This window comes from Cebus imitator, unplaced genomic scaffold (assembly GCF_001604975.1).
Source record: "Cebus imitator isolate Cc_AM_T3 unplaced genomic scaffold, Cebus_imitator-1.0 Scaffold1126, whole genome shotgun sequence".
NCBI classification, from domain to species: Eukaryota; Metazoa; Chordata; class Mammalia; order Primates; family Cebidae; genus Cebus; species Cebus imitator.
In genome coordinates, this window is record NW_016108441.1 from 30,389 (window position 1) to 44,458 (window position 14,070).

Genomic DNA, 14,070 nt, shown 5'->3' on the forward strand with positions numbered 1-14,070 from the left:
TAACAGCCAGCCTCAGAACTTAGATTACACAAATCATCAGCATGTTTGCATAGTGCTTTTATTTCTGGGTTTCTCTTGATGGCTCCTCCTGCATAATTATTGCTCTGTATGCTTTGGAAAATTTCTTTGTACATTTAGTACTAGGCTATTTCTCATTTTTATTTTCCTGCTTTTTTACCTTCTTATTCCAAAGTCATCGTGTGACTGTTTTATGGTAAAGATTTGTGTGCAGCCTAAATCAATTGCTAAACATCAAGGAGTCCTGTGCATATGTAATAAAGATGTGTTGCAGTGGGGGTGGGAGGTAACTACAATCATGGTTGGAATTTTCAAATCTGTTAAGAGTAAACTCTGCATAAATAGAATAAGAATGTGATCTCTATGCATGTTTTATCAGGTGGGGGATGACTTGTGTGACAGACAGAAACATCTGACTCCTCTGTGAAAAAAAGAAAAGCATTTAAGAAGTGCTTGCAGATGGTAACAGGTTTCCTAATGCATTGATCATTTTCTGGCTGTTCTCATTCCCACCTTTGTACTCTGCTATATACTTGGGGTGGGGTCGAAGCCTTTGCAGACTATTTTTCCTAGAATCCCTTACCAGCTGGTTCTGCCAATGGGAAGCACTGGTTGAAGTGGAAGGGAGAAGAGGAGAAGAGATCCTCTTCCTGCCTTCAGCTTCTTTCAGCTTCCTTCTAGCAGTAGTGAGCAGCTAATGGATCAGGGTTTTCTGGCGGTTCCATCACCTCTGGGGTGGACCAGCACCCAATACCCTTTTGTGGTCCTAGAATCATGCAGTCTCCATGCAACCTTGTCCAAGATTCAAGCCCCTCCTTTTCAGTCCCACGCTCCATGAACACTGCATTCTCTATTTTCTTCTCCCAGCCTGGGAGGTGATAACTGCTAATCCCTGAGTTCCTCCACCGCCTCTGCTTTGCTTTCTCAGCTCTCCCTTATGCAGCCAGTTGCCTGTTAAATTCCCTCATTGAATATGTGAAATGGTTTTGTTTTCCTGGCTAGTACACCAAATAAATATCTTAAATGTATTTATGTTAGACCTTCAAACCTTTTGGGAAAATAACATTGAAAATGGATGAAGTGATTTTTTTTTTCTTTTTGAGAATTCATTAAGAAATATTCTTTAAATAGCTTTGGGCCAAATTTCGAGAGCATTTTAAGAAGCAAAATCCTCACCATTGAAAACCAAACAATTGTGATTATTTAACGTTGATTTTTAAAAATTTGTAACCCTAGTTGCGCCTTACATTTCCTTTTAAAAACTTAGATTTAGAACCCTTTGCCAACAGCTTCCTCACAGTGAATAGTAATTAAACCATCTTTCCTGGTTGTCTTAGCAGTTTGGGTTTCGTTCCTATTTTTATTTGGCCATGACTGATAGAGCTGATGGAAGGAAGTATGATGTATGTAGCCAACCCTCAAAGACCCTATCATGAATATACTTGTGAGATAAATTTTGCAGAAGTCTTGCCCACTTCTTGACTTGGGTGACTCCTGCCAGTTCCTTTTGTACTTCTATCGTCTCTAGAAAACTCTTCTTGATATCTCCTCCCCAAAGAATGTGTTGTGGGATTGGATCCTGAGGATACAGATTCTGAGATTAAGCTGTATACATAAAGGGGTTTTATTGGAGGAAGTTCTCTTAGGAACACCTGCAAAGCAATGAGGAAAACCAACAGGGCAGAGAAAGAAGTTGAATTGCAGCACAGTTGCAAAAGCAGTCTCCACTAACCCCTGGGGCTATGAAACTGAGATGGCACTTCAGAGAGATCCCACATCAGCAGCCAAATGTGGGCTGCTCCCAGGGAGGATGCATAAACTTAGGTGAGATAGCTTCCTGCGGTAGAGCACAGAGAAACACAGCTGTCAGCTATCAGCAAGCACCACTTCTAGCAGCTGCAGCAAGAATACCTCTCTGCTGAAGGGGGACTATGGTGATACACCATGGTATCTACTGTGATTGATCCAGTAAAAGTCCTCAGCGACCTAAGATCCTTACTTTTAAGTGCACATCACAGTGCACTGCGATAGTGTATTTACATCAGCCTGAGACTGTGGGCTCCAGCATCCAGTAAGGTAGGCACTTGATAAATGTTAAATTTAGTGGAGAAAAAGTGTTTACTTATTTCTCCTGGCAATCGCAGTAGGTATAGAATTTAACGTATCATGCTGTTCTCTGAAACTGGGGTTAAAACAATCTTGTTTGCAGTCCCATTCTGGAAAAGCTATGTGACTTGGGCTCTGGAGTGAAAACTCTGAAGGATGCATGTTGGGGCAAAGTGAAAAGCCTCAGAGTATGCCAGATGAACTGATCACAAACAGGAATAGAGAAACACATGTTGAGAATGACACTGCCCAGGAACACCGAGCAGTCATGGCCAAATGCTCTCCAGGCATTGTTTTCCCTCCAGCCATTCTGTAGTCATCAGTCATCAGTGACTCAGACACTGGCATTCAGTGCAAACTTCTGTTTAGCTGCTGTTTCCAGGAGTCCCCCAAAGTCAATAGGCCATTGGCTTATCACCAGAGTCAGGCAAGGAAAAGAGTGGGAAGGCGGCAACATCAACAGGAAATAAAACATTTTTATTGAATATCTGTGTAATATGTTATTTTTAACAACAATCAGAAAACTACTGTGGAATTCACTACACAAAGTGAAACAAAATTTAAACCACCTCATCAAAAATGAAGGTAAAATACAGCTGAAGTAGTTGGCTCGCGGGCCACGAGCCATATGGCAGAAGAAAACACCCCAACATTTCTACACTCAAGCAGGCAGTAAATATACACAAAGGCAACTAGGATCTTTCTAGAGTATCGGATTCTAATACTTTACACAGCTTTGTCAGAAAGGTACATGTGGCTTATTTGAGGATGAATCTTGGTCATAAAGCAGGTTCCATCACTGACTTGTGAAAGATGGCATAGTACCAACTAATTCTATGGTGACAATCCCATGTCTGGCAGTGTTGCAAGAGAATACATTAGCAGTACTTTAATGCAAGAAATAATATCTGCTCAGCAGCTTGAACCTGCTTGTTTTAAGGTGTTGTTTCATTGTGAACAACTTAAAGCTGAAGACAGTGAAATTAAATGTCATTTCTGATATTTAAATAATTTTTAAAAGCCAATCAACTCCCTCTCTTTGGAAGGGTTTGTTCCTTTAAATTGAAAAGAGTCTTGTTTGAAGTTTCTGTTCAAGCCATTATTTAATCTCACAATCTGACTTGTGTATATTTTCTATTACCTATGTTTTTTAGATGCATGGACCTTTAGCAGAAGGAGATGGTATTTTTCTTTTGTCTTTTGTGTCTGTCCCAATTATAAAGTGTTTACTATGTCTGGGCTAAAAGGCAAAAGCATTTGCCCCTTCTTTGATAAGGAAACAGTAATGACAGGAATTTCAGATTTTCTGGAAAACAGCCAGCCCCATGTTCAAAGCCTACCATCAGCCCTTTTTGAATTCTCTTTAGTCTTTGAAAAGACATGGTGTGATATCCTGAAGTCTGAACGTGAGGTCAATGCTTAGTTTTCCTCCATTTTGTTTTGGTATTTGTGAAGATAAACTTTCATTTCAGAGGATCACTACTGTCTGTAGCCCGGAAATTAAAATGGGTCACAGAAGTGAGTGGGAGAAAAGTGAGTAGATGCAATGTGACATAACAGGCTGCCCTTCCACAAAGTGGTTGTCTACCATAGTGGGGAAAAATATGGAATATTGCACAGTGCTTGACAAAATGCTGTGTTCCACCCCATTCTATATATCTTCCTTGTCCTATGCATAGCTTTTCAGTTCTGAATTGGTCCTTTGTAATGAGAACTGTTTGTGCTACACACACCTTGGGCAGTGCAGTAGAAGGGAATGGCAGTATTGTTACAATATCACTACGGAATAAATTGAGTGCTATCCACTGAGGAAACTACGTGTCTAAGCACACACGGCAGTCACAGTGTTACACAGAGCAGTCCTTTAAGACTCTTATGGAATGACTAGTAGCTTCATAATAGTGCCATTTACTACATAATAACATTGAAAACATTTAAAAACTCCTCCTAAATCAAGCATCTAGTATACATAAGAGGTTGCTTCAGTTTTCCAGAACTTGTTCTTGGTTTGTTTCACCTTTTTTTAAAGGACAAATTGAAACTTAAAAGTAAAAAGAGTATATAAAAAGATCACTAGCTGTCTGTTTTGGCTTAATTGAAGTGCATTCAGAACTATGGCTAATTGTTGTTGGTTTTTTTTTTTTTTTTTCTTTTTGTGGGATCACAATACTGTCTGTTTACCACAAAGTAATTTTGTGTAATAAGCACAGATTGCTGTGTTAAAAATATTCTGCATTCCTTCTCATCTGGTTTTATATAATAAAATATTTTGTTACAAATTCTAATGTGCAACCCTTTTGGAATTATTCTAAGTGTGAAATCTGGAACAGAATTCACAGGATGCACATTTTATATAAAGGTGATAACGGAGAGCTACTTTTTTCTTTTTAAGTAGTCAGGCAATATTTCATAAATGTTGACTTCTCCCCTCAGCATCTTCTCTCCCTATCCCCAAACAAATGTGCGCACACCACACTCACACACACACACACACACACACACACACACACACACGGAACACCTTGTAATATGAAATCATTGACTCCTGTTCAGTTGCTTTCTCAAATGTAAGAGTGAAGCCATTATTTTAGCTTTGTAAATATATACAGACAGATGCTATTCTGGTTTGTGGCTATGCTTCCTTGAGGTCAGCCTGGATGCTGCTACTTAGATCATTCTATTTTGCCTGTGCAGGATTTTAAAAAAATTGGATTCTCCTACCAAGTATGTGGTGTAAGTTTATCTTGGAAAGCTCAGGTTTAAGTTGTCCTTTAAGATATCAGTTTAACTGTACTAGTGCCTTACGAGTTGATAGTTTTGCTGGAATGCAGACGATACTATATTTACCATATAATATATTATCAGCTCTCCTATATCTCAGTCAATTTACATAGTTTAAAATAGAACATCTTATTAAAAACATCTAGATATACACAGATTAGGAAACGCTTACAACATACAAATACACAAACTAGAAATAAATCTTTAGCATACTGGTATATACAACGGTGTGATACAATAAATAATTTCAGTCATGCTCTATCTACACATCATATTGCTTAAAAGAAGAGTAGATTTGGAGGGCAGTGGTATGATGAAGGACTTAGGGGCTCTCTACATTTAAATTTGTGCAAATTAAAACAGGATTTGAAGTACCACTGAATTGTGTTAGGAATGCATGGCTGGAGAAATGAAAGGACCCATATTACTGAGGTATTTACAGATACTGGCTAAAGAGCACTATATGGGCAAATGCAGAAAGGCTTCTTCTTTCCTTTACTTCTTGACGGCCAGCATGGCATCAACTTCCTCCTCTACCTGCAGGGTGTGCCACTGGGCAATAGGTCGCCTGGGGTTGGCCAGCATGTCTGACCAGTGTCGCAGCTCCGCGCCGGTGCTGTTGTAGCCCACAAAGACTTTGCCGATGGCATCGTTCTTGCCAATCTTGTCATAGTCCAAAACAGTTACCACCACCTGCACTTTCTGAAGGGAGACACAAAATGAATATGAATTATCTAGCTCTAGGGATAAGACCCAACTAGAAAGCTTCCTTGAGATCTAAGGAATTGGAAATAAAAGAATCAATCTCCAGCCACTAGGATGAGGATGAAAATGGCTTGAATGTAAAAGCTTGAGTCTAATCTTTCTTATTCCATTACTATATCATCATTGTCACCACCATCATCTTCATATTCAAACATTATTTTTTATTATATTTGCACTAAGTCTTTTACCTGAATGAACTGTTACTTCTCATAACAGATCCTATTAATATTGCCATTATACAGATAAAGATGGGTGAAGCTCTGAGAAGTTATATAACCTGCCTGAGGTTGTTTAAGGAATGAGCTGTTTGGTTTTCAGAGCCTATCCTGTAAACCTCTATGCCATGGAGTCTGTGTCAACTTGTGCTAACCTCTAAATTCATTTGCTTCAATAGCCTCATCAGTGAAAGCTCTGGCATTGGTGTTCAGGCCACTCTATTTGATTATAATTCCCATGGCGATATTTCTAGCAAACTGTTTTCAATGGTGGTGCTATGGTTAGGCGTGCCTCCTAAAGTTCATGTTTTGGAAGCTGAAGACTCAAGGAATAGTGATGAGAGGTGGTATCTTTTTTTTCTTTTTTTTTAAAGAAATCTTTTATTTTAGGTTCAGGGGTATATGTGAAAGTTTTTTACATAGGTGAACTTGTGTTACGGGCTTTGTTTTACAGATTATTTCATCACCCAGGTATTAAGTTCAATACTCAATAGTTATCTTTTCTGCTCCTCTCCTTCCTCCCACCTACAATATCATGTAGATCCCAGTGTCTGTTGTTCCCTTCTTTATGCTCATGAATTGTCATCATTTAGCTCCCACTTATAAATGAGAACATGTGGTAAAAAATAAATAAATAAATAATAATAATAATAATTCCCATGGCAACCATGTGCAATAATCTCATTTCAAGGGGGTGACAGCATGTTACAAAAAATTAATATCGAATTTCAAATAATCATGATTGTGAGCATAAAATGTGACAATACAGTGAAAGTCTTTAAAAAATAGTAATAAAGATATTTTTTTCTCATCCATGCATTCTCTCAGTAAACATTTACTGAGTAACTACTATGTATCTGGCATTGATATAAATGGAAATATCCTTTTAGGCTATACAGGATTTACTTCAGTGATTCCATCAGATTTTGAAAATTTGATAACTTCCTTTTCTGAATGATTGAACTGATGAAAGCAAATCTATACCATCATGTTATGAAAGATACACTTTTTAAAAGCATATTTCAGTTCTATTTCCTGAGTAACGAATTTACTTAGCAGACTATGTGATGATTTCAATCTAGCAACTGAGTGTAAAGATAAGAGTTTAAAATAAATGGAATATGCAAAGTTTATGGCCAGAGTTAAAGTAGCAGAAAAATATAAAAGCTAGGGCCAGATGAAGACACGGCCGAGTTATAGCCCTTTAGTGGACTTTATATGCTGAGACTGAATTATTATATTAATGAAATGAGAAATGTCATTCATATACAGCTTCAGAACAGAGAAAACAATCCCTTCTGAAAGTGGAATTTAGAATGTAAAATGCAACACAATGGCAATACAAGGACAATCTTCCCTTGTAGTGATTCCATTGTTAAAGGAATTAACTATCCAATGGGTAGTTTCTGGAATCAAGAAGAGGGATATATTGATTCTAAGAACTTGTCCTAAGCAAATTTATCAGGAAACAATCATTATAAATGTATCAGGGATACAGTATACAAAAAGGTAACAGAAGTTTTTAAAGTTTGATTCTTTCACTTAAGAATGCATTAATTAGTAGCACTCAAAACAAAATATCCTTGTGAAGCCTTTGGATTAATGTTTCCAGTTGCATATGTAGTTTATTTCTATATTTGGGGAGGAGGGGTTACATTTTCATGTGCATTTGGAAATTAGCATATTTTGCTTCTTTCATAATACATTTTATAGGGATCGAGAAAGACAGAGGACAGGCATATTGTTTTATTACTTCAGGATAAGGGAAACGTAAACCCCTATTTTAGCATGTAAAATACTTATATTTTCTAGAAAAAGGCGAAGACTATAAAAGTTGCCTCCTATTAAAAAAAAAAGGAAAAGAAAAATAATAAACTGACTCAAGGAGCAGAGAAAGAGGGATACAGACAAAGGAATGCTCATTATTTCCATGTCTAATGTATTCTATATTGGGCTCAGTTTCTGTCTGTTCTGACAAAATGTTATTGCCTCTAAAATGATGGCCAGAAACCTAACATGTGTCTTATTTTTTAATGTTTTTCACTTTCAATATATTTGCCTTTTCTGCAGCTTGTAGTTGAAAGGATTATTTATTTTAAAGTCATAGAATTGTAGCTCAATGGGAGTTTTCATCTCGATGCCTTGCTTTATATTATTTTGTGGAATTAAAAAAAAAATGCCAGGAGGTGTTAGTTTCCATAGGAATAAGGTCTTAGAACTCAAAAGAGTTCACTGAAGAAATATTACAAAATAAATTGTTGGAAAAAATTGATGTCTTAAAGGTTTGCAAGGGGGTCCAAAGTAGGGGGCCCACCGGTTCAGGCTAGTGAACAAATTATTGGGAGCAGGGAACCAGTGTCCTCTGCATTTACTTATACAATAGAGGTTAAAGTAAGTAAGTATGTATAATATGCCACCATGTGAAAATTTATATGATAAACATTGTATTTAAAACTATCAACCAATATGAAGATGGTGGAGTTATTGGTTATTCTGGATCATTTAAGACTGCCCTATATTACACAGTAGCTACTAGCCACATCTAGCTGTTTTAATTTCAATTTAAATACATGGAAGTTACATAATGTTCCTTGGTCACATTAGTGACTGAGGTACTCATTTGCCACCTGTGGCTACCATATTATTGGACAGTATGGACGACGGAGTATTTCAATCATCACAAAGTTCTATTGGACAGCACTAATTTATATATTGATTTAAACTTATTGTTAGATCCATTTTCTAATAACATGTTAACTTGAAAAAGAGAGGACATTAGCATGTGAATAATAGTAATAATAATGATGATGATAATAGGATCATTTACTGTGTATTCCTATGTATTGGGCACTGTCTCAAGTGCTTTTATATGCATAATCTCACTTTGACAAGGATTCTGTTATCATTCCTATTTTATATGTATATGTATTCCTATTAAAGAAATTCTAAGCCTGTTTGTTTTACATATAAAATTGAAATAATAACAATGGTACTTTTCTCATAAAGTTCTTCTAAGGATTAAATGAGATTATGTAAATAAAGTGGTTAACTTGGACCTAGGCACATTATATATACATATATATATGTATATGTATGTTTTGGATTAATGTTTCCATAAAGAAAGCTAATATAATAGCTATACTTATTTTATATATGTATATATTATATAGCTAAAGTTATATATAGAAAATATATCTTTTATATACAAAATGTATGTGTGTGTACATATATACACACAGGCATATATATTTTATATATGTAACATAAGTGTAGATATTATATTAGCTTTCTTCATGGAATAAAGCTGTGATTAATTCATAAGATACTGTCTTCCAAGAATAGATTAAAGGTAAATGAACACACAATTGGGCATATTCAGAGTGGTATTGCACTATTCACAACAGCCAAGATATGGAATTAACCTAGGTGTCCAACAACAGATGAATGGATAAATAAAATGTGGTACATATACACAATGGAATACTATTCAGCCATAAAAAAAGTATGAATCCTGTCATTTGTGGCAGTGGATGGAACTGGCAGGTATTATGTTAAGTGACATAAGCCAGGAACAGAAAATTAAATACTGTATGTTCTTACTCATGTGGAAGCTAACTATAAGTTGATATCGTAGAAGTAAAAGGTAGAACAAAGGATACTAAAGACTGGGAAAGGGAAGATGGAGATTTGTTTAAGGATACAAAATCACTGCTACATAGGAGAAATGAGTTCTAGAGTTCTGTACCATTATAGGATGGCCATAGTAACAATAACATATGATATAATTTCAAATGGCTACAAGTAGGATATTGAATGTTTCCAAGACAAACAAATGATAAATACTTGAGATGATAAATATGCTAATTACTCTTATTTGATAATACATTATATATATGAAAACATTACTATGCGCCCCGTGAATATGTACAACTATTATTTGGTAAATAAAATAAATAGAGAATATTTGTTATTCTGGACCTTTAGAAGGCCCTTTGTTGTAGGTTTGATGTCTGCTCTCCATTTCTCCTTCAAGTTATGAGCAAACTTTTATATCACTGAAAATATACACCTGTGCCAATTATTTAATAAAATGTAAAAAGAATGTTGCTTTATGCAGTTTGACTCTCTGATGCCCATTCAAGATTTGCAAGAAATGGCCCAAAATTATTGGATATAAACTTTGGATTCTTATAGGCTAACTATGGAGATGGGATGAGAAAATGTAAATATTTAAAAAAAAACCCTAAATGATAAGGTTGCATGTTATCACTGTGGCTGCACATAGCAATTTAATTTGAATATGTTAACCACAAGGACATTTAATAGAATACTTCCCATCATAAATATTGTCTGGCAAATTGAGGCTCCACTTTTACTAAAATAGCCATCCACTCCAATTCAGACACATGAAGCTGAATTTAAATAATTAAAAATGCAACTTGGCCCAATTTTTCTATTGTTAATCATCTTTTAATAAAGACTCAATATGCTGCATATTTAACATCAGCCAAAAATATTTCTCTTATCACTATTTTTTGCTCTGATGAGGAGACTGACTTATGGCCTAAGAGTAGATAGTGAAAGCTCATTTTTCTCTTGGCTTTTTAACTTTTGTAGATGCACTTTTGAGTTAGCAGAGTTGTTGTGTTGATTTTCTTTTTCCGACTTTATTTCTGCTCAATACAGTGCCAGCTGTTTTTGGCTGATGAGTCAGCACGTCCTGTGCTGTATATTTTATCCTATCCCTCTTGATGTAGGTCAGCCATCAAATGTGCACGGGAGAAAGAACGGCAGTTCTAATGAAGGCATGTGCACTGATAACTTACAAGACCTGTGTGTATAATTTATGTGGTCTGAAGGAATGAAATTGAGTGGGAAGACAAATTATGTTTGACATTACCTGGATTTGTTCAAAAGGTACTTCAAAGCTGAATGACTCATTGTAGTAGGGGTTAAGTGTGTTCTTTTTAATTGTTGTCTTTTTCTTCTTCAGCCTCTTGCCATTCTGCATCAGATGAATCTTCACATAAGGATCTGAATGAAAAACAGGAAACAAAAACTTTAGGAGATCAGAGACACATATTTTATATTATAATTTAGCTTATAAAAGAATTATTTCTCACAGGTAAATAATTATATAGCATGTATTTAGTATTTTTTAAATTCAATAATTTGTTATTGAAATAGTTTAAGGTACCTGTGGGGCATGCTTTTTGCCGTGACAGCTCAATATTTATAGTTTGATTTAGAAGATGAGAGTAGTGGTATGCTGGTAAACCAGCTCTTTGGGGGAAAAAAAGTATTAACATGTAGCATTTCCCTATGTCTATGGTATATATATACCCAACCAAGGCCAATGTCAAGCCACTAAGCTTAACAATTGGTCTAAAAAATTAACAGTTCGCTCTTGTGAGCTGGCAAAGGGCTTGCCTATAGCACAAGACTGTATGAGAATAAAACTCTTAACAGAGAGAGAACAAAGGAGCCATTTCATTTATTCATTTATTCATTTAATCAATATTAGTTGAGTGCCTATGATGTGATAGGCACAGTTAGGCCCTAGGAATATAGCTGCAACACAATAGACTATCCCTGTCTTCGAAGTGAAACTTCAGTCTGTGGGGGAAATAAACTAAGTTTGTATAGAAACAAAAGACATGAAATTACAAGTTGACAAGAGTGCACTGTAAGAAAAAAGCAGAATAGAGATAATGTAGGAAATACCAAGGATGGTATGGTTAGTAAAGTAGGAAGGCAATTTAGGTTTTAGATTGCTCTGGTAAGGCACCTGTGGAAGTAAAATTTAAACTGAGATGTGAAGGTTGAAGAGTGAGATGAGGCCAGCTGAGCCTGAATATTTCTAGGTAGCGAAGAACTTCAAGTGTTCGAGGAAAAGAGAAGAGATCGGTACACACACCAAAGTAATGGGAAAAGGAGCAGACAGATTCCCCTGGGCAGTTTCCCTAAAGCCTCATTAGGCAAAGATCAAGTAATAAGTCACTGGAGGGTCAAGACAATTCCCTTTTACAGCTCCCATTACTAATGGATGAATGTTGTACCTTCAGGTCACTAGAAACCAATGCTCACAGTTGAAGGAAAATCTCTACTGTTTTTCTTCAACATGTTTCCATTTCATATGTAATGCATGCTCATTATAGAAAAAATATCAGAAAGCAATGATGACCGAAAAGAAAAAAAAATTTTGAATCTAGGATTTTACTTCCCCAAAATAACTACTGCTAAACCTTTCAAATTTCTTTCCTTTCTTTTCAATGTTCTTTCTCGGAACATGTAGAGCTGGGAGAAACTTTCCAGATGATCTAGTCTAATGCCCAACTATTTTTAGAAGAGAAAACTGCAGATGAGAAAAGGGTATTTTTATCTCCCTCTCCCTATCCCCAGTAGAACATAACTCCTAAGGGACAGACATTTTGTCTGTCATATTCACTATTTGAATTTGCTAAAACAGTGCCTGGCACATATTCAGTTTTTGTTGAGTAAGTGGAACTTATTTAGGGCCTCAGTCTGGGTCTTTTGACTCCCGGTCCTGTTTTTTTCCCACTCCCCTAAAGCCTACATTACCAGGATATGTGTTGTTAGGAGATTTTTAAAAAATGTTACATCCAGTTAAGGGGATCATAATTAAGATTTTCATCAAAATTAAGAACGTCTTTAAAAGCCAGGCCTAGAGGCCGGGTGTGGTGGTTCACGTCTGTAATCCCAGCACTTTGGGAGGCCGAGGCGGGTGGATCAAGAGGTCAGGACTTTGAGATCCTACTAACTAATACTACTAAAAATATAAAAATTAGCCAGGCATGGTGGTATGTGCTTGTAGTCCCAGCTACTTGGGAGGCTGAGGCAGGAGAATTGCTTGAATCCCGGAGGCAGAGGTTGCAGTGAGCCGAGATCGCACCATTGCACTCCAGCCTAGGCGACAGAGCAAGACTCCATCTCAAAACAAACAAACAAAGAAACAAACAAAAAACCTCAAAAAAATCCAGGCCTAGAGCTGAGAAACCAGCTCCATAAACTAAAGAGTTGGTCAGTTAAAAAAAACTTTACTGTAAACAGTTGTAAATGGAAGCAAAAAACGTCACTGATAATCCATGTTATTGTTCACAGCCAATGTTGATTTGGTTCAGAGACCTTGTTTGTCTTATTAAGTTCCCTAGCCCTCTCATCAAACCCCTTGTATTTTTTTGTTTTTGTTTTTGTTTTGAGGTGAAGTCTTGCTCTTTCACCCAGGCTAGGAGTGCAGCGCCGTGATCTCAGCTCACTGCAACCTCTGCCTTCTGGGCTCAAGTGATTCTCCTGCCTCAGCCTCCCGAGGAGTTGGGATTACAGGTGCCTGCCACTGTGCCCGGCTAATTTTTGTATTTTTAGTAGAGGCGGGATTTTACCATCTTGGCCAGGCTCGTCTCAAACTCCTGACCTCGGCCTCCCAAAGTGCTGGCATTACAGGTATGAGCCACTGTGCCTGGCCCCCCTTACACTTTTACAAAGATAATCATGTCTCCAGTTGTTCTCTGGCACTGATGAAATACGCATATCTACTATATATGCCTCCTGTGTTTATGTGTTGAAATTTTATCAACCTAATTGAGGCACAGGTTTTCTCAAGAGAAGCACTCTGAGTATCCATTGATTCATTTAACACAATAAGTGATAAAAATTCTTGCACATCTGCCATTTCAGTAAGCAAATTAAAAATCCAACAGGATAGTTTCAGATTTTGCTAAGAACTCTGACATGATGTTATTAATGCCTTGGGGAGAATAGGGTAATTTTAAAAAGATTGATCAAGAAAGTCCTCATTGAGACGGCAAACTTTAGCTGAGAACTGACAAACAAGAAAGAATCAGTCATTTGGCTGTATGGTGGACGCTTGTACCAGCCAGAAGGAGCAGTACCTGCAAAGGCCCTAAGTTGCCCCTCATTCTGCATGTTTGTGAAACAACAGAAGGCAAGGGGCACAGAGGTAGATGGCGAGGTCAAAGAGGTAACTAAGGACCTGCTGATTTGTTGCTTTTGTAAGCAGAAGCTGCCAGTTCTGATGATTCAGATGTATTCTACAATTTCATGATATATAAAAAAGAGAACAGAGGGTTGAGGGCCGGGCGCGGCGGCTCATGCCTATAATCCCAGAAATTTGGGAGGCCGAGGCAGGTGGATCACCTGAGGTTAG

General features: G+C 37.0%; 1 protein-coding gene across 1 annotated transcript; it reads right to left on the bottom strand.

Annotated features, from left to right (window-relative positions):
• Window positions 1-2,580: 2,580 nt before the first annotated feature.
• Window positions 2,581-13,433, bottom strand: LOC108298836 (synaptotagmin-1-like). The gene is made up of 3 exons (XM_017521393.2): window positions 13,377-13,433; window positions 10,786-10,944; window positions 2,581-5,607 (listed from the first exon to the last, which is right to left on the bottom strand). The coding sequence occupies exons 1-3, from the start codon at window positions 13,431-13,433 to the stop codon at window positions 5,401-5,403; spliced, it is 423 nt and encodes a 140-aa protein (XP_017376882.2). The 3' UTR covers window positions 2,581-5,400.
• Between the last annotated feature and the right edge of the window lie 637 nt (window positions 13,434-14,070).

Excerpts from the sequence above, each read along its gene's own strand:
- LOC108298836 (XM_017521393.2), bottom strand. The coding sequence starts at position 13,433 with ATGCGTATTTCATCAGTGCCAGAGAACAACTGGAGACATGATTATCTT. Across the intron at positions 10,945-13,376 it reads ATGATTATCTTTGTAAAAGT|TTTTTGTTTCCTGTTTTTCA; the intron begins GTAAGGGGGGCC and ends GATCTCCTAAAG. Across the intron at positions 5,608-10,785 it reads TACCTTTTGAACAAATCCAG|AAAGTGCAGGTGGTGGTAAC; the intron begins GTAATGTCAAAC and ends GTCTCCCTTCAG.